The 19,333-nt window shown below is 47.4% G+C and overlaps 1 protein-coding gene across 4 annotated transcripts in view; it reads left to right on the forward strand.

The window, feature by feature from the left end:
- MLPH (melanophilin) overlaps positions 1–19,333 on the forward strand; it is a 61,968-nt gene that overhangs the window by 21,623 nt on the left and 21,012 nt on the right. For 2 of the 4 annotated variants that reach the window (XR_003570298.1, XM_027875389.1), the window contains exons 3-10: positions 417–638; positions 2,322–2,455; positions 4,202–4,240; positions 5,024–5,121; positions 6,365–6,484; positions 7,041–7,248; positions 9,721–9,890; positions 16,121–16,204. Coding sequence is in view for 3 of the 4 variants with exons in the window: in XM_027875389.1 (XP_027731190.1) it covers positions 417–638; positions 2,322–2,455; positions 4,202–4,240; positions 5,024–5,121; positions 6,365–6,484; positions 7,041–7,248; positions 9,721–9,890; positions 16,121–16,204 (1,075 nt within the window). In the remaining variant the exon portion in view is untranslated. The remainder of the gene's footprint in view (positions 1–416; positions 639–2,321; positions 2,456–4,201; positions 4,241–5,023; positions 5,122–6,364; positions 6,485–7,040; positions 7,249–9,720; positions 9,891–16,120; positions 16,205–19,333) is intronic. The other 2 variants (XM_027875391.1, XM_027875392.1) reach the window with 2 other exon arrangements.

The raw sequence follows: 19,333 nt of genomic DNA on the forward strand, positions 1-19,333 counted from the left end.
CTCTCTGAGCCTCAGTTTCCTCATTTGTAAGATGAAGGGGTGGGAGTAAGAGGTCCCAGTGGTCCCTCCAGCCCTTGAGGTAGGATCTTACATGCTGTGTATGTGCAAGGCGCTGCACACAGACATTTCGCAATATTCATTGACCCAATCAATCCATCTCCAAAGTCTCCTTAAGTCAATCATTCCAAGCCTTTACTGAGGTGCATCTACTCTATGCAAAGCCCCTACTAAGCTCCGGAGAGGCTGGAAAGGCCCCGGAGCCTCCAGAGGAGCCCTGCAGACTGATCAGGGCAGAGCTAGAATGAGAACCCACCTCCTCGGGCACCGCCCTCAGCTCCTCGCATTGGGAGAACCTACGCAGCCGGGGCCTCAGTTTCCTCACATGGCACTTTGTTCTTTTCCGCCACCTCCCTAAGGGAGCTGAAGGGCAAGATCCGGAAGGAGAGCACGAAGAAGGAGCTGCTTTCGGGCCCGGCGCACCTGAACGAGACCCACTGCGGGCGCTGCCTCCAGCCCTATCGCTTCCTGGTCAGCAGCAAGCGACAGTGCCTGGACTGTCACGTCTACACCTGCCAGAAGTGCGGCAGCTACAACCGGCGAGCGCAAGACTGGGTCTGCGATGCGTGCCGGCTGGCCAGGTGAGGGCGCTGCGGGCCCAGCTGCGGGGGCAGCGCGGGATGAACTGACTGTTTGTTAGCCCAAGTCAACACCACGGGCAGGAAGTCTGTAAGGAAAGCGCTCGTCTGGGGGATTCGGAGTTGTTGTTAGGCATCATTATTGAACGGTGAACTCGGAGTCAGCAGAGACCTGGGTTTTATTCAGACCTTCAGCTGCGAGATTTGGGGCAAGTCACTTCCTTCCTGAGCCTCATCTTTCTCATCTGTAAAATGGGGAGAATAATGCAACCTACAAAGTTCATGGATTGAGAACTAGAAACTGTCTCAGAGATCATCTAATCCAGAGGTTCCCAAACTTATTTGGCCTACTGCACCCTTTTCAAAAAAATTACTCAGTGATCCCCCCCACAAGAAATCTACTTTATTTAACCCTTTAATGATTTTTAAAAATTTGTGTCATTTCAAAAAATGTAAAATATATATGTATATTTTAAATGATGCATCTTAAATTTAATAATTCATGGTAAATTTGTGGGGTTTTCCTGCATTGAAATTTTGATGACGCAATATTACAGTCATGTAGTATAGTACTGGAAACAACTCATTACACGCACATATTCCTGTGGATTCGTGCTGGACTTCCCAACAATGCACCACACACTCACCTGCCATCACTCACTCGTTAAGACCTGTCAGTGGACTTGACCACTGATCTGTAATAACTTGGATTCTCTGTGTTTATTTGGAAAATAATGTAATCGCTTTGACTTTAACTCTGTTACACAACAGATGAAACATGTAGGGATGGTTTTTCAAAATTTTCTTACTTTCTTTTCTTTTCCTATGCTTCCACCACCCCCTTATTTTTATTCAATGCCCCCCAATTGCACCAGAGGCTACTACTGCCCCGCATTGTTCCTGGGCCCCCCAGGGAGTTGCATTGCCCACTTTGGGAACCTATGAATCCAACCTCCTCATTTTACAAAAGAAGAGGCTGAGGCCTAGGGATTTGCCCAAGTTCACATGGGGAGTAAACGGCAGAGCTAGGATTTGAACCCAAAAAGCCATGGAGCCCAAATCCAAGGTTCTGTCCATTGCACCATACTTTCTAAGGGACTCACTCAAATTTAGTTGGTTTTTTCCCACTCCACCAAAACTCATGGAGTTGTGAAAAAAAGTCCTTTGTAATCTCTCAAGTCTTATAGGAATGCAAGCTGGGACTTTTATCCTTCTACTGAAGTCCTTTGTGATGTCCTCATGGGGCATGGAGGTGAACTTGGGTAATGAAGGCTATGGTGGGAAAATACAACCTTTGTAGCAGGATGCAAGGGCTGTAGATGGGGCTGAGACACACCCCCACCCTGTTGTGGGAAGACCAGTATAGCAGGGCTCAAAAGGGCTCATTCTCATATTAGCTCAAGAGGGTAAACTTCTCAGTAAGACCCATTTTGAAAAATGAGGCTTAACTAAGTCATGGAGGGGTCACTATCTGGGTCTGTGGAGGGGGCATAAATGCTGATGACATCAGAGATCTCTGAACTATTAAGATTTTGAATAGTGGGACTGTTGTGAAAGGCATCAAGGTGTAGTGAACGGGGAGATGACCACCTCAGAAAAAGAGCTGGGTGCTTGTATTGTACATAGGGTCGCACACATTGGCATTAACTCCCTAGTTCACAAGGATGTCTTTTTTTCCTTTGGCAGAGTTGTGAAGACAGGCTCCCTCGACTGGTACTATGAGCATGTGAGAGCAAGGTTTAAGCGTTTTGGTAGCGACAAAGTGATGCGCTCTCTCCATGGAAGGCTGCAGCTTGAACACAGTAACTCACCCGCTTCAGGTAAGAGTGTGGTAGACCGGGTAGGGGAGGAGGTGTCTGAGGTTCTCTGAGCCTCGTCTTCTTTGCATACAATGGACTGTGACCTTCACAGGGACAGCTAGGGGCCAGTCTGCCTCTGGAGCCCCTGGTTTCTTTTCCCAGATGAATGTGAACTGCCCTAGGTAATCAAATTATTCAAATCATAGTAGGAGTCCTCACAGATGTGTGTGTGTGTGTGTGTGTGTGTGTGTGTGTGCGTGGGGGGGGGGTGAGGGGGGCAGTGAGAGAGAGAGAATGGGAGAAAGAGAGGAGGGAGGGAGAGAGAATAGGGGAGAGAGAAAATGGAAGAGAGAAAGAGAGAGAGAATAGGGGGGGGAGAGAATAGGAGAAAGAGAGAAAGAATAGGAGAGAGAAAAAGAGAGAATGGGGGAGGAGATAATCGGAGAAGGGAGGGAAAGAGAGAGAGACAGAGACAGAGACACGGGAACAAGCTTCTAACAGTAACCCTCAGATGTAGGTGTTATTATTCTCTCCAGTTTACAGATGAGGAAACTGAGGCAGACAGATAAAGTGACTTGCCCAGGGTCACACAGCCAGGAAGTACATGAAGCCTGATTTGAGCTCTGGTCTTCCTGACTCTAGCCAGCACACTAACCACTGGGTCATCTAGCAGTCTTCTAATAATAAAAACAATTAAGACAAAAATTATGTAAATAACAAGAGTGAATCAAGTAGTAGAATTATTCCCTGCCCCATTCAGCAATGGGGGTGACTGCTTGGGCAAGTCATTTAACCTCCACCAGCCTCAATTTCCTCATCTGTAAAATGGGGGGGAATCAGAGTAGAGGGCTTCTGAGGTCCGTTTCCTCTGCATCTAAGATATTATAAATAGAGCTAAGGTTGTTTTCCCCCAGCAGGTGGCAGCATTGTGCAGCGTAAGCCTCCTTGGTATCTGCTCTGATCCGCCAAAGATTCATTTGGGATCCGTTAGCTATGCTGTCTCCAACCCCGAAGGCAGATTTAAGGACAGGGCTGGAGAGCATAGCATCCCCCCTCCAGAGCAGAGTTCTCTGGTTAGACCCAAGATTTAAAGCAGGAAGGCCTGCAGAGGTGTTCAAGTCCAACCACCCCGTCTTGCAGAGGCGGGAACTGAGGCTCAGAAAGGCTAAGTAAGCTGCTTGGGGTCACACAGCTAGTATCTGAGGCAGGATTCGAATCCAGGTCTTCCTGCCTCCAGGTTCAGCCTCTCTTAGGGAAGGAGAAGCGTGGCAGTCAATGTCTGAGAACAGGCATGTGTAGAACTTCATGCTCAAATGAGAGGCAGTGTGGCGCAGTGGGCAGAGAGCTGGCCTCAGATTCAGGAAGACCTGGGTTTGAGTCCTGCCAACAATAAAGCCTTACCAGCTACCATTTCTATACATTATCTCAAGTAATCCTCCCAACAACCTGTGGAGGGACGTGCTCTTATAATCCCAATATTACAGAAAAGGAAAATGAGGCAGACTTGCCCAAAGTCACACATAGCTAGTAAGTGTCTCAGGCCAGGCTCCAACTGAGGTCTTTCTGACTCCAGGTCTACCTTATGCATCGAGGCACCTGGCACGATCTTTCTCCATAAGATACCTCCAGAGAATGCTGCTGATGACGAACATGATGACGATGACGATGACGATGATGCAAAATAACATGGATGTGTGCTTTTAAGGTTTGCCAAGCATTCCCATCATCTCGGTCATTTCTCAATGAATGTCTTCTGCTTGCTTCCAGGTCTTCACAACAGATCTCACAGCCTGCCAGACGTGAACAGTAAGTGGCCTGGGCAGTTGTTTTGCTGGTGTTCTTACATTCTTACCTAAATTTCAAGGAATTAACCAGAGCCCTGAGGAAAAGCCCCAATTTCCCCATCCTAGTTATGGTTCTACTTGAAGTGGTTGGTGTCTGCATAAAGAAGAAAGAAGACAGGGCTCGAACAGACTCCACCTATGAAAGAGAGAGAGAGAGAAAGAAAGAGAGAAGGAAAGAGAGAAAAGGAAAGGAGAGAGAAAGAGAAAGAAAGAAAGAAAAAGAAAGAAAGAAAGAAAGAAAGAAAGAAAGAAAGAAAGAAAGAAAGAAAGAAAGAAAGAAAGAAAGAAAGAAAGAAAGAAAGAAAGAAAGAAAGAGAAAGAAAGAAAGAAAGAAAGAAAGAAAGAAAGAAAGAAAGAAAGACAAAGAAAGAAAGAAAGAGAGGGAGAAAGAGAGAAAGGAAGGAAGGAAAAAAGGAAGGAAAGCATTGGACTCTAATGTTTTATCCACGGGATTCTTAGTAAACCCAAATATTTCAACGAGAATCAGCCCACCCCCTTATCCTACCATGCACACCTCTGACTCCCCAAGGCCATGAGGGAGAGTGGATGCACTGGACTTGGAGTCAGGAAGACCTGAGTTCAAAGCCTGCCTCGGCACTCAGTAGTAATGTGACACTGGACAAGAAACTTAGCCCCTCTTGACTTCAGTCCCCTTATGTGTCAAACAAAGAGGCTGGTCCCAATGACCATTAGGGACTCTTCCAGCTCTAAATCAATGCTGCAGCCAGTCTCCCGTCCATCACAGGTGGAGCGCAGCTCTCTCCTGTCGGAGGCAGTGGGGAAAGCGAGCAGACGTCTGAAGATGAGGCTTTGGATGGTGCCGAGGCTCAGCATCTCAGCAGAGTGAGTGTCCCTGCTGTCCCTGTCCCTCCTTCCCTAAGGTCCGTTCTCTCATATCACTGGTGCCCTGCAGTCAGGACCAGTCACCATCTGGGCGCCCTTGAGCATCACAGGAGTTTCCAGTTCTGAATTCTCAACCCCCAGAGGTCAGACAATGAGGCCAGAGTGACCAGAAATCCAGAGCCAACTCAGCAAACAGTCCACGTCAGCTCTGGTCCCACCTCCTGCTGACACCTGTCCAGGTTACAGCGATCCCCTTTCTGGTCTCAGCTTTGGGCAAGCCAGAATGTCTGTTCTAGCCCCCTCCCCTCCTAACACTCAGTGAGCCTTTGGAGGGCCAAGATTTAGAGCTCATCTAGCCCATCCCTCTCATTTTGCAGCTAAGTAAATTGAGGCCCAAAGAGGCACAGTCCCCTGACCAGGGTCCCACAATGAGTGAGTGATTTAACCCCATATTGTGTCCATCCTAGAGCAGCCTTTGCATGAGACCTCTATACTAAAGGAGAGCTACAGATTCAGAAGGGCTGGGTTCAAACTTTGGCTGGGCTATCAACTACCTGTGAAACCCTAGGTGGGCCACTTCCCTATTCTCTCAGAGCCTCAGTCTCCTCCACTGTAAAATGGGAGTAAGACCCTTGTAGTCCCCCCATGCCGGGGCTGTTGTGAGGGGCCAGTGAGAGACACTTGGGGTATGCTCTGTCTGGCATTTCCCTCACCACTGCCACGAGCATCAGATGAGCTCATACATCAAAGGGCACCATGGGTAGAGCTGGGAACATTCGAATTCAAATCCAGCTCCGTTGTGACCCTGGGCAAGTCACTTCACCTCCGTTTGCCTCAGTTTCCTCAACTATAAAATGGGCACAATAATAGCACCACCCTGCCAGGGTTGCTGTGAGGATCAAAGGAGATCATATATGTAAAGTATTTTGTGAACCTTGAAGTGCGATGTAAATACTAGCTTTATCATTCTTCTTCTTATTATTATTATTGTAAAGTACTTAACAAGCCTTAATATCCCATAGACACGTCAGCTATTACTCTTAAGGTCTACAAAGCAGACCCAGCCAATGCCCCCCACATACTTGGAAGTCCCCCCCACGAGGCTCCCCCTCCTCCTCCCCTGGTAGGTGCCAGACATGGGTGTGCCTAGGCCCCCAGTGCCCCCAGTGAATGCTGATGCCCCCCAGTGGATGCTGGTGCCCTTGACTTCTGCCCTTTCTCCCACTTGCCACCCCCTTCTAAGGAAAAGCGGCTGCTGTCGGTTCACCCCTTTGACTTTGAAGTCGACTCTGACTGTTCAGCTCAGTCTTGTCCTCAGTCTCTGCAGCTTTGTCCAGCACCAACCACCCTGGACGGCTTTCAGGTACTGGGGGGTGGGTGGGCTTTGCTGCCATCCCCCTGCCACTCTGCTCCTGCCTGGCCTGGCCTCCCTGGCAGCCAGCACATCAGCGCCTTAAAGCGTCTTGCCAACCCTGGGGAAATCCTGCCTGGTGGTGGGGTCGTTCTCAGACACAAGAACCAGCCCCCACCCAAGCTGTTACTGACCCTTCCCCACATTCCTCTGTATTGTACTCATACTGACTCCTCTGATGGACTCTGGCTCCCTAAAGGCAGGGAATAGCTTGTCTAGATTCAGAGCTGGAAGGGCCTTGGGGGTCATCTTCACAATCATCCCCCCTCACCCTTCTTTTTTTTTTAATAAAGGAGCAAAGTGAGACCCATTGAGGGGATGAATATTAGAGCAGAGCCAGGATTTGAATCTGGATCCCGTCACCAGGATCCGTGCTCTTGCCTCCCACCAAAGTTAGTACTAGAATTATCTCAAGGGCAAAGTCAGCTCTGCTCTCACTCTCCTTGGCTCTCAACAAGCCCCACGGTAACGGATATGCTGAGAAACCCTCAAATCCTTCATTTCAAAGGACGTGGGATTTCACTCCTGTGACCAGACCCTCTCAGATGCTCCCAGTGCTGACGACGACCACGAGGAAGCTGCCTCCCAGAAGGATGCCCTGATCACCGATGCCAGCCTCGCCCCAGAGGCCGAGGACCTTCTCGAAGAGCAGGGATGCAACAGCCCCAAGGTGTCTGTGCCCTCAGACCCCAGCCTGGAAAGAAAGCCCAGCCCTGGTGAGCTCCAGGGTCCTGTCTGGAAGGGGAGGTGGAATCAGCTGGGAAACCCGGACCATCACCCTAGTCTATAGGAGAGAGGTGTGCACTTCGGGTTAGGGTTTACAGGCCCTTCTCAGTCAGCACCCCCTTTTGGCATCCCCGTATGGATTGCATTAGTTCTGTCTCTCCCTAAGCTATTTTTCTATGTTTCCATGAATATATGAGAGGCACTGTATTAGAATAACTAGAGAGCAAACCTCAGAGTCAGAAGACTTGGGTTCCAGTGTGGCTTCTGACCCATGCTAGCCGTGTGGCCCTGGACAAGTCCCCTAACCTCTCAGGGCCTCCCCTCCAGGTAGCTCTAAGACCAATGAGTTACAGAAGGAGAGCTGACTTGCGTTGACAGGGAGGTTTCACTACAACGTCCTGACATTGATGAAATCCCTGGTCAGTCCAAAAAGTCCATTTTTCTATTCAAGAAACGAGCCACCTTATTGGAAGGAGGCTGGGCTGGGGGACAGGGGAGTGCCATAGATGGCTGGACCTGGGAGAATGAGGATTGGTGAGTACTCTGACATTCCTGGTCACTGGACAGGAAAGGCAGTCTGGGGATAAGCCTCCTTCTGAGGGACCAGCTGTATGGGGCCTGGCTGTGCTCTTTGCTGGGCCCCCATCCTCGAAAGGGCAACAACCAGCTGGAGGATCCAGACGAGGGCAGCTGGGCTGGCGAAGGGCCTGGAGTCTGGGTCAGATGCAAGGAGGTGGAAAGAACTGGGTGTATGTTAGCCTGGAGAAGAGAAGAGTCAGCACGGAACATGATAGCTGGGTTCAAGTGTTTGATGGGCATCCTTTTGGAAGAGGCATCCGTTCCACTGGGCCCTCAGTGATCCATCTCAGTGATCCATCCCAGCAAAAAGATCAGTTTGGAATTGATGTCAGGGAAAGGTCTCTGAGCCTCCCTTCCCAACCTGTAAAATGAGAGAGTTGGACTAGATGAGAGAAGGGGAGGAAATAAGCATTTATATAGCACCTACTGTGTGCTAGGTGTTTACAAATATCTCATTTGATCCTGATTCTGTCATTGGAGTAGATGACCCCTGGGGTCTCTCCCAGATCAAAAAGGATCATCCCACAATCCTAAGTTTCCAGCGATCCTCATCCTAAAGCCTGCTGGAGAAAGTCGCCCACAGCAGTAGATTCCAGGGATATGGGTGCGCTCAGAGCACGCAGCCCCCTAAGGCTCCATCCGCGCAGAGCTATTCATTGAGCCCCTCCGTCCCATGGGGGTTGGATGGGGGTTTGAGCCCAACAGTTCATGCCCTCTCAGTACTGCAGTCAATGAGGTCGTGGCAGAAGCTGAGCCTTTGCTCACTAAGCCACCTCTAATAACATCACCTGACCAGGGTGCATTAGAGAACCTTATTACAGGTTCCTGAAGCACAAAGTCTGCCCCCTCCCCCCCCAAGTTTTTTTTCTTTCTGTTATTTCCCTGCCAGCATCTGCTGACTGCCAAGCAGGGCTAGGATCCTGTAAAGGTCTGTAGACATCAAAGTAGTCTTAAAATTCAGTCAGTCAATTTAACCAAAAAAGTATTTTTTGTGTTTTCTTTTTTAAATTATTTTTACAAACATTTATTATCTCTCCCTCCTACTCCTCCCACCGTTGAATTTTTTTTTTTTCCCTAAGGAAAAAACCCTAGTCCAGCAAGACAAATTCCCACACTGGTCTTGTCCAAAATGTGTATCTCATTCTGCATTTTCAGTTAAGCACCTACTATGCGCCAAGCACAGTGCTAGGCTCTGGGATGCAAAGACAACAATGACTCTGTGCCTGCCCTCAAGGAGCTTACACTCTGCAGGGGTGGGGGAAACAGCATGGAAACTGATAAGTGTAAGGAAATACAAAATGGGTAGAAAATAAATACATGGTGAATTTTGCAAGACCTCCACTTCCCGATGGTTCCCCTTTGGCCCCTCCCAGAGCACTGTCCCTTGTCATAAAGAGTAAAAAAGAAGGTGGGGGAAGGGCAGGGAGAAGTTCAACAAGACTAACCAATGGATCCAAAAAGTCTGGTGAGTATGCAGTGTTCCACACCTATAGCCCCCCACTCCTGTAAAGAAGTAGGAGCAGATGCCTTCTTATATCTCTTCTTTGGGGTCAACCTCAGTAACTATATTTTTGAGGCCTTCAGTTTTGATCCTCTAAACTAGGAGCTTTTACTTGGCTCGAGTAATGGAGAAATGGATTTAAAGTCAGGGGCCCTGGGCTGCTTAGCCAGGAACTGGCTGTGTGACCCTGAGCAAGACCCTTAACTTCTCTGGGCCTTTGTTTCTTCTCTTGTAAAATGAGGGGGCTAGACTCAAATGCCTTTAAGAGCCCCTAAGCCTCTAAATCTATGGTCTTCTGATCATAGGGGCTGAAAGGGGTCCCTCTCACTTCTAGATCCATGAAACTCTCCCCATAGAATTCAAACCCACTCATCCTCCACAGAGGGAGAAGCCATGGGGAGTGACCAGCCCCAGGTCCAGTACTTTGCCGACATGGACACCTCAGACAAGGACCTTGAAGAGGCCCACCAGATGGCAGCCCCCCCGGCCCACTATTCCAAACGCAGAAGCTGGACTTCCTCCCCGGAAAGCACAGCTCCCTCTGAAACCCAGGTAAGAGCAGAGATTCCCAAGAACCTGCCTCCATCCTCTCCTCAGTGTGATAGACTCCACACAGGGACGCTCCAAACCAAGAATGTTAGAACAAAATGTGCTCGAGCATGTCTGCACCATGCTTTCTTTTAGACGCAAAAGTACTGACAGCCCCGTGCTAGAGAAACTCTGAGTAACTGAGGAGGAATGCAGGCCTTCACTTTACTGAGCTCAGGCAGCTTCCTGAAAATTCCAGCTGCTTCTGAGAACTGGGCCCGAAGGCCCTGGGCCTTCTCCCCTCACTCTTTTCTCAAATCCTCCCTTTCTAGACTGCACGTCAAGGCACCAAAGCTTGAAATCCTTTAACCAGCCTGCTCCAGCCACCTGGCCTTCGGCATCCCTTTGACAAACTGTGCCTTTTTCCAAGGCTGGACTCAATCGTAGCCCACAGGTTTCCAATAGCATTGAAATGAGACATCCCCAAAGGCAGACAGAATATCACAATACAACCCTGCATCATGCCATGCTTCGTGGAAAGTTAAGAAATTTACCCCAAAGATGGAAATGGCCTTGCTCTGATGGCCTGGGAGCTCTGATCTAATTTAAAGCCCATTGAACGCCTATGAACTACAGTCAAGTCTAGACTTGGAGAATTAGTGTTATTTCCAAGTCTGCTTAATATTCACCATGATGTGCGGTTTCATGAGGAAGAACTAAAGGAGATGTGTTAAAGTCTTACAACCTCAAGGCCAAATTGGATACACTAAGTAACTGCAGCAAAAGGATAGATTGCAGATCACAAGGCTGGGGGTTGGGTTTGGGTTTTTAAGACGTAAAAGGCTGTGAGGTTTATTGCTCACCAACGGGTTTCATCCTTTACTTTGTCCTGAGTAATTCTCCCATAGTGCAGGTGCCAAGCCTCATGCCCTGGGCCCTGGGCATACAAAGACAAAAGAGATGTAGTCCAAGAGCTGCTCGAACATGACACATACATAGTCAGGTATAAAGGAAGGTAGGGAGAAAAGGGGGCAAAGGAAAAATCAGACCAAGTGCTCTGGGAGAATGTGAGGGAAAAGAGGGGAGGGGAGGGAAGGGGAGGATCGGGAATGGCTTAGCCCATGAAGAAGGTGGCACATAAGCTGAGCCCTGAACACAGAAAAGGATTCCAACAGACTGAGAAGAGAGGAAAGAAGGAAGGAAGGAAGGAAGGAAGGAAGGAAGGAAAGAAGGAAGGAAGGAAGGAAGAAAGGAAGGAAGGAAGGAAAGAAGGAAGGAAGGAAGGAAGGAAGGAAGGAAGGAAGGAAGGAGGGGGAAGAGGGAAGGAAGGAAGGAAAAAAGAAGGAAGGAAGGAAGGAGGAGGAAGGGAGGGAGAGAGGGAGGGAGGAAGGAAGGAAGGAAGGAAGGAAGGAAGGAAGGAAGGAAGGAAGGAAGGAAGGAACAGAGGAAAGAAGGAGGAAGGAAGGAAAAAAAGAAGGAAGGAAGGAAGGAGGAGGAAGAGAGGGAGGGAGGGAGGGAGGAAGGAAGGAACAGAGGAAAGAGGGAGGAAAGCATTCCAGGCATGGTGGATGGCCTGTGTGAATCCACAGAGGTGGGAAATAGCATGGCAGATTCAGGCAGGAGTATACTGGAACCAGCTCAAACCAGCTCCTGTGAGTCAATGGTGCAATGTTCAGGGGAGCATTTACACCCAGGAAATCAGCAAATGCTACAAATCAGGGCTTAACTTAATATTTTTTGAAGAAAATGATGGGGGAAATGTTAGTATTGTAGATTCAACCTAAAAGCATATCCTGCATACATTTTTTTCAGATAGTCAGTTGTTAAACATGTATTACCAGCCCACTCTGGATTCAAGGAACACTTGGCTAGTATTCTAGCTTCACTACTAGCATGTGCAAAGAGGACAATAGGTCATCAGTTTGGGACTATAGGCTGGAGGAGGTCTATGACAGGGTGGCGTATCTGAATCTTACCCTGTAGGTGGCAGAGAGACGCTGAAGTATCATACAATTACAAACAGAGAGCTGGATGGGACCGCAGAGGTCCTCTGGCCCGACCCCTTTGTTTTACAGAGGAGGAAACTGAGGCCCAGAGAGAGGACATGACTTTCCCGGGGTCACACAGCCAATATGTGTCTAAGGTAAAATTCGTCCCAGGTCTTCCTGATTGCACGTCTAGGCCTCTCTCCACTGCACCACCTTTGTGAGCCTAAACGAAGGGTGCTTATATGGCTAACAGCTGTACGAAAGACAAATTGGGTCAGAGACCACTTATTATATTCATATTCTCATTTTATCTTTAAAAAGCATGGTTGCCTTACCTGGAAAAAACAACAACCCTTAAACTTTGACCTTGTTATTCAAAGTTACTGCTCACATTACCCAAAGAACTCTCTCCTTGGCAGAAAGAAGTCATCATGGGATGCCTCCTGTTGAAAATAAAAAGTCAGGAAACCTTATGACCTTGGGCCTTTGGCTAATCCTCTCCCTGAGCCTCCATTTCCTTCTCCGCAAAATGTGGGGGTTGGACCAAAGGGGCCCTGAGTTCTCTCCCCACTGATGTTCCCTGATCTCTGTTGGGTCTCTCTCATAGGGCAAGGCATTGACCACACGTGTAAAAACACACTCATCTACATACCTAAACACAGCTGTGCGTGTGTATATATACATATGAAGACAGACGGTCCTTCCATCTAAATGCATGTCATAATATTAGTTCTTACTTTGTGAACATGTCATACTTTGTTTGTGTGCTCGAGACAAATCTCTCATCTCTCAGGCTGCCATTTCTTCCATTGTAAAATGAGAAAGTCTTAGACTAGATGGGAGGTAGCTGCTTGGCACAGTGGATAGAGCACTGGATCTGGGATCGGGTCAAATCCTATGTCTGACATTAGCTGTGGGACCCAGGGCAAGTCACTTCACCTCTGCTTGCCTCAGTTTCCTCATCTGTAAAATGGGGATAATAACTGAAAGGCTTTACAAACCTTAAAGTACTGCATAAATACTAGCTATTATTATTCTTATCATTCCAGCTTTAAGTCCCTGATCCTCTCAGACCCTCAGTTTCCTCATCTGTAAAGTAAAGGTATCAGCATATATGGCTTTGAAGGTGCCTTCCAGATCTAGATTGATGTTATTATCATTTGAAATCATTCCACCTCTAACAAGCCTGGTTTCCTCATCTGAAAACAGGGGGGGAAATAGCCCCCCGACTCAATCCCTGGAACGGTCAGGGGACCCAGATGAGATTTTATTTTAATTTTTTGAAGTGCCTGACTACATGGAAGGCCCTCCAGCGCTCGGCTCCTCTGCTTCTGCCAGCCTGACCTTTGCTCCAGGGACGTTGGGGCCTCTTCTCCCTAGACCAGTCCTCTGTCCCCACAACTTCTTCAAAGGGGATGTGTAACAGGACGTTTACCCATGACTTTAGTCCATTCGCCCACAAATAAGAGATTCCAGAGGAGACAGGTTAGGGGATTGAGCCACTCCCTGACCCCATGAGAGGTCTCGAGAAAGCTCTCCAAGGTGCATGGGCACAGAATCCGCTGCCCTTCACCTCCAGGATGACTCAGTTGTCCACTTGCTAATTGGTGAGACAGCCACTAAACGAGCACATGCCCGAGATCTGACCCCCGAGCCAGGGTGGGAGGCTGGTCCAAGGTTTGCTCCCAGGGAGAGGGCTTCAAATGAATTTAAGCATTCAGCCGCTTCAGGCATTGGCTAAATCAATAAAGCCAATGAACCCGGAACCCGGCTGCTTTTTGTCCTGTTTACTCAGACCTGTTTAATGGGACTGGGAAATGAGCTACTTCAAAATAAGGATGCCATGTGACCCAGTGGGGAAATGCCCTGGTTTTAGAGCCAGAAGACTTGGGTTCAAATCCTGTCACTGTCCACTGTTGCTGTGTGACCTTAGATAAGTCCCTTTACTTGCCTGGGCTTCTGTTTCCTCATTTGTAAAATAAGGGGGTTGAATTCCTTCCAGTTCTGGACCTATGATGCTCTGATCTTCCACAGGTTTTTGATGAAGATCCCCTGCCTAACCCAAGCTCTGGGTGTTCATGGAGACTCTGTCTCTTCCTCCTCCCACTCAGCTTCCTTGGTCTTAATTACTTGTATTATTTTCATTCCATGAATTACAAGATGATTTGAAGCCACTTTTGGTGCAGATAACAGACATAGGCAGGCCATTTCTGGGCCCAGTACCCCAACCTTCCCAGGTGGAAATAATCCACCAAGAGGCTGCCCTCTGCATGCAGAGCCTTTGACAGTCCTGATGATGGGTCAGAGGTGGATGTTGACAGAGGACCTGGCATAAAAAGATATTAGGATACAGCCCCCGTGCCCTGCAAGAATCAAGCACTTTCTCCTTCCCTTTGTGGCCTCAAAAGCAAGAAATGTCATCCAAGTCTTGTAGTAGGACCTTGAAGTTACAAATCCTCTGACTCCATGTTGAACATGAAGAGTTTGGACCCAGTGATCCCTCAGGTGCCCCATTGATTTCTAAAATTCCAGGATTTACTCAGGATTTTTTCTGTATTCCTGATTTCCTGTTTTTGACCTAAGTTTGATATTTCAAAGAATAATACACTCCCATTTTCACTCTGGTGCTGGAAGGGGCCTCACAGACCATCCAACTCTGCCATTTTAGAGGCAAAGAGGAAGCCAAAGAAGCAGATGGTACATGACAAAGACAGAAGTTGAGCTCAGGTCTTCAGGCTCTAAATCTTGTTGAATTCTGCCTCAACATGGCAACGATGATGATGATGATGATGATGGTGATGGTGATGGTGATGGTGATGGTGATGATGGTAATGGTGATGATGATGATAATGATAGCTAGCATGTATATCATGCCTACTGTGTGGCAGGTACTTTACAAATAGTATTTCATTTGGTCCTCACAACAACCCTGGGAGGTAGATGCTATTATTATCACCCTTTGCAGCTGAGGAAACTGAGGCAGACAGTGATGAAGTGACTTGTCCAGGGTCACACCACTAGCAAGAATTTGAGGCCAGATTTGAACTCAGGTCTCTATGACTCCAGGCCCAGTACCACCTAACTGCCCTGGCGTTACTTTGTCTCAGGGATTTTAATCAGGTTGGGGACCTGACTCAAATTTGGAATTGGTTTTTTCCTCCATGCTCAGGGGTAGCAGCTGCCCAGTGAATATGCTCTGTTGTGAGATGTTCACAGTGGATAGAGTTGAGGGGGGAATTACTTCAGATCAGATCACATTGATCTGAGTGTCTTAAGGAAATGATTCATTAGAGCCGAGGGTTTAGCACATAAAAGGACAATTGATCGATTATGATACACACCTCTCCCAGTTCAGAAAGATACTCCCACTCGAACCCTGAGTGCCTGGAGGGGCCTAGGCTAAAACCATGGCCCTGTCCCTTTCCTCTCTTCAAATACACCAAATGAGAAGCAGATACAATAATGACAAGAGACTTCACCTAGTCAGTAGAATTGAAATGGAGACCAATTGATTTTCCTCAGTCGTACTTAGCCCAAGAGAATGATCAGTTTGGGATGACAAATAGAAATCAAAATTACCCCTTTATATAGACCCTTGGATTCTGGCAGGAAACCAGAGGCTCTGATCACCCAATGGCCACTTCACCTCCATCAGTGTGGATGCAATTAATGTGTGCTTTCTGGTGTGGATCAATATTGGGGCTTCTTATTGGATGTGTTGGGTAAACATCCCTGCCCCCAGTGAGAGGAAGGACAGGAGGCACCAGTATCTGCTGTCCTGGGTTTAGATAAACTTATGATCCCACAAGAATCGTTTTTTAGTTTGTTCATTATGCCTGTGATTTCCCAATCTCTCTTGCCAAGTCATCCAGCTTTTTGCCTTGAACTCTGAAACTGGGGAGGCAGATTGGGGTGGTAGAGGTCAGGCAGAGGCTAGTCTTAGAATCAGGAAGACATGAGTTACTGCCAAACTCTTACCAGCTTCGCTGCTGACCCTAAGTCAATCACTTCAGTTTTCTGTGATTCTGTTTTCTCATTTCCAGCTGGAAATCTGTGACTCAATGATTTCTAATAGCAGGGCTTCCTTAGGGAGGGCTGCTAGCATCCCTTCCGGACTCTCCATTCTGTGGTTCCTCTGTGGCCCTTTCATGAGGGCCTCCTCCTATGGGCTCCTCTTGGGTGCTCTGGTGCTTCTGAGGTGGTGGGCGCCAGTATTGGGAAGCAGAATCTGTTTCCTCTGCTATCTCGCTCTTTCTCCTGCCGCAGATCTCTGACATGAATCGGCGCCTTCTGGTCATCGAATGCCTGCTGGCCCGGTTAGAGGAGAGAATCCTGGTGCCCTGGGAGGAGGTAATGCTGAGCCACGCCCTGGCAAGCCATGTTCCCTCCTGGTCCTGTCTTAGTAAAGGAAATGATGCTGAAATGGAAGTTTCTTGTTGAATTAAATAGAGCAACTTATACCATTACCTCATTTTATTCTTGAAATAACCCTGGGGAGGAGGTGCTACTCTTGGTCTCATTTTATGATGAGGAAACTGAGGCAGACAAATAAGTGATTTGTCCAAGGTTATAGAGCTAGTAACTAAATGTTTGAGGCTGGATTTAAACTTAGGTCTTCCTGACTCCAGGTCTGCTGCTCTATCCACTGAGCCGTCTAGCTACTTGAATAGATGCTTGTTGAATAAATTCAACCTACGTATCCATGATGTATGAGGCAAAAGGCAGCATGGAGTAATGGACAGGTCAGGAAGACTCCAAGTTCAAGTCCTACTTCCAACACAAACTGACTGGGTGACCCTGGGCAAATCACTTAGCACAGCAATAGACCACTAGCCCTCCCAAATCTGAGTCTATGATCTCAAGAACCTACAGATTTTGACTATCTATGACTATCTGCTAGATAATACAGGTGATGTGCTTTGCAAACTTGAAAATGTCATAGAAATGTTAGCTATTATTATTATTAGAAAGACCTTGAATGAATGAAAGATAAATCATTTATTAAGTACCTGCTAGGTACCAGGCCCTGTGCTAAGGCCTAGAGAATAGAAATATAAGCAAAACAATCCCTACCTTCAAGGAGCCTTACGTTCTAATGGGAGAAAATAAGACATAAAGGGGAGCAGGAGGGGGGTGTGGGTAGAACAGCAGGGAAAAGGCAGGGAGCCCTGGTTGTAGGCAAGATGAGGCAGAAACAGAAGTCAGCATCCTAGGGGCAGAGTTCAAAGTCCTGAGCAGAATGAGAAATATAGCCTGAGCACTGGCAGCATGGTTTGGCAAGAGATCCAGCTCAGCCAAAAAATTCTGAGAGAAGTCCATGCCACTCTGGGACAGCTCTAATTTTAAAAAGTGTTTCCTGAAAAGTCTCCCAGGCCACACTGTAGCCAACCAAGAATTCCCTTATACCATATATCTAGTTCAACTCCTTCATTTTGCAGATGAGGAAACTGAAACTCGGAGAAGGGAAATGACTTGCCTGAGGTGGCAAAGTGGGAGAGGCAGGATTTGAATTCAGGTCTTCTGATTCCAAACTATCTCTCCACTGCCTCATACAGTATGTATTGTTAATATCAATCGATCAATAAACATTTATTAAGTGCTTACTATGTGCCAAGCACTGTATTGAGCCATAGGATACAAAGACAGAAATGAAAATAGCCCTCACATTCAAATGTGAGAAAGCATGTGCATATTCAAGAGGTACATAATGTATTCAAAATGAGTACAATAGTTTCAGAAGGGAGTATATCCTATGTAACTAACTGGTCATTTACGATTAGAGTAAACCACAAATAATCATCTAACTCCCCCAATATGACAATCCATTCGAGATCTCATCAGTGTGGTAATATCCTCCAATGACTTCAGATCCCAAATGGTCTGTAATTTAACACTTGGAATGGGTTGCCTAAAGCTCAGAGACAAGTGACTTGCCCATGGTCACCTAGCTGTTCCATATCAGAGGTGTGATTTGAACCTAGATCTTCCAAGGACAGCTTCCTCCAGATCACCACTTAATGAATTTATGGCAGTCATCTTTATCTCTTGTCAACTCCAACCTTTTTTTTTTTTTTTACCAAGAATAAGCTTTCAGAGAACAGTTATTAAATTAACATCACTGTTCCTGGACAGGACCTATCAATTATTGGCCAATTACTATTCCCTGTGACTTTCTGGTCCAAACTCTCCTCCCTGCTGACCACTCCCCTCTATGTGTTGTCTTCACTCTTAGAACATAAGCTCCTTGAAAGCAGGGGCAGTCCCCCTTGCTTGAATTTGCATTTCCATTGCTTAGCACAGCATCTGACTCATAGAAAGTTCTTCATAAATTTTTTTTCATTCATTCCATGCCTTAATTAATGGTTCCCATGAGTGATATAGCCCCCCCCCCCCAAAAAAACCACCTCAGCTAGGGGCCAAGGTCTGGTGATGATCCCTCCTGATAAAGTGAGGTGGGCATCACTGATCTCATCTTTGAGAATGCAGAGTCCCCAGCGCCTCACCATGAGGCATGGCTGGGGAAGAGGGAGGACATTACTGGAAGAGTCATGTCTTACATCTCTGGCTAATAGGAGACCTGATCACAGGGAGCAGGGTTGGTGTATGGCTACACAACCTGGAAAGAGGCAGCTTGGAAGGAATGAAAAAACAGTATTAACCAGAGGATAATGGAAAGGAGCCTCATTGGATTGGATATGAGAAAGCAGCATCAAATTACAGAGAGGGAAGGTGATCAGAGGATCGTTGATTCTGAGACAAAAGGCACCCCATCATTTTACAGATAAGGAAACTGAGGCATTCAGAGGTGAACCTAATTGCTCCAGTCCACACAGATGGTATGTAAGGCAGGAATTGAACTCTAGTCTTTCCAACTCTAGGCAGCTAGGCTGCCTAGTGGTTAGAGCACTCCATTTAGAGCTAGAAAGACTGGAGTTTAAATGAGTGTGTCACATAATGAGAGTGTGCCCCATTGGTATCACTGAAATATCAGGGTGAACCTCCTGTGGCAGACTTACGGGATCCCATGAGCAAGGGTAGAACAGGAAGGGCACGGATGGATGGATGGATGGATGGATGGATGGATAAATGGGCTGCAATCTGCCCCAGTGGAGAGACACACATCAGTGAGATCACAACCCTATTGAAATCCTGGAATATTGAGTAATATTGGAGCTAATAAAAAGAGCTACTGTTATAGGGAGAGCCTTGGGGGGGGTGGAGAGACAATGTCAAGAAAACATTCATTGGGGGAAAAAAAGTCAGTAAGATGTAACTGCTGGGAAGGCAAGGACTGCTTTGACTTTTTGCCTTTGCAACTACAGCATCTAGGCCACTGCCTGGCATATGACAGACCTTTAATAAATGTGTGGAGAGGAAGGGAGAGAGGAAAGGAGGAGAAAGGGAGGGAAAATGGAGGAAAGGAGGAAGGGAAGAAGGAAGGAAGGAAGGAAGGAAGGAAGGAAGGAAGGAAGGAAGGAA

This window comes from Vombatus ursinus, unplaced genomic scaffold (genome assembly GCF_900497805.2).
Source record: "Vombatus ursinus unplaced genomic scaffold, bare-nosed wombat genome assembly UNPS02014808.1, whole genome shotgun sequence".
NCBI lineage: Eukaryota > Metazoa > Chordata > Mammalia > Diprotodontia > Vombatidae > Vombatus > Vombatus ursinus.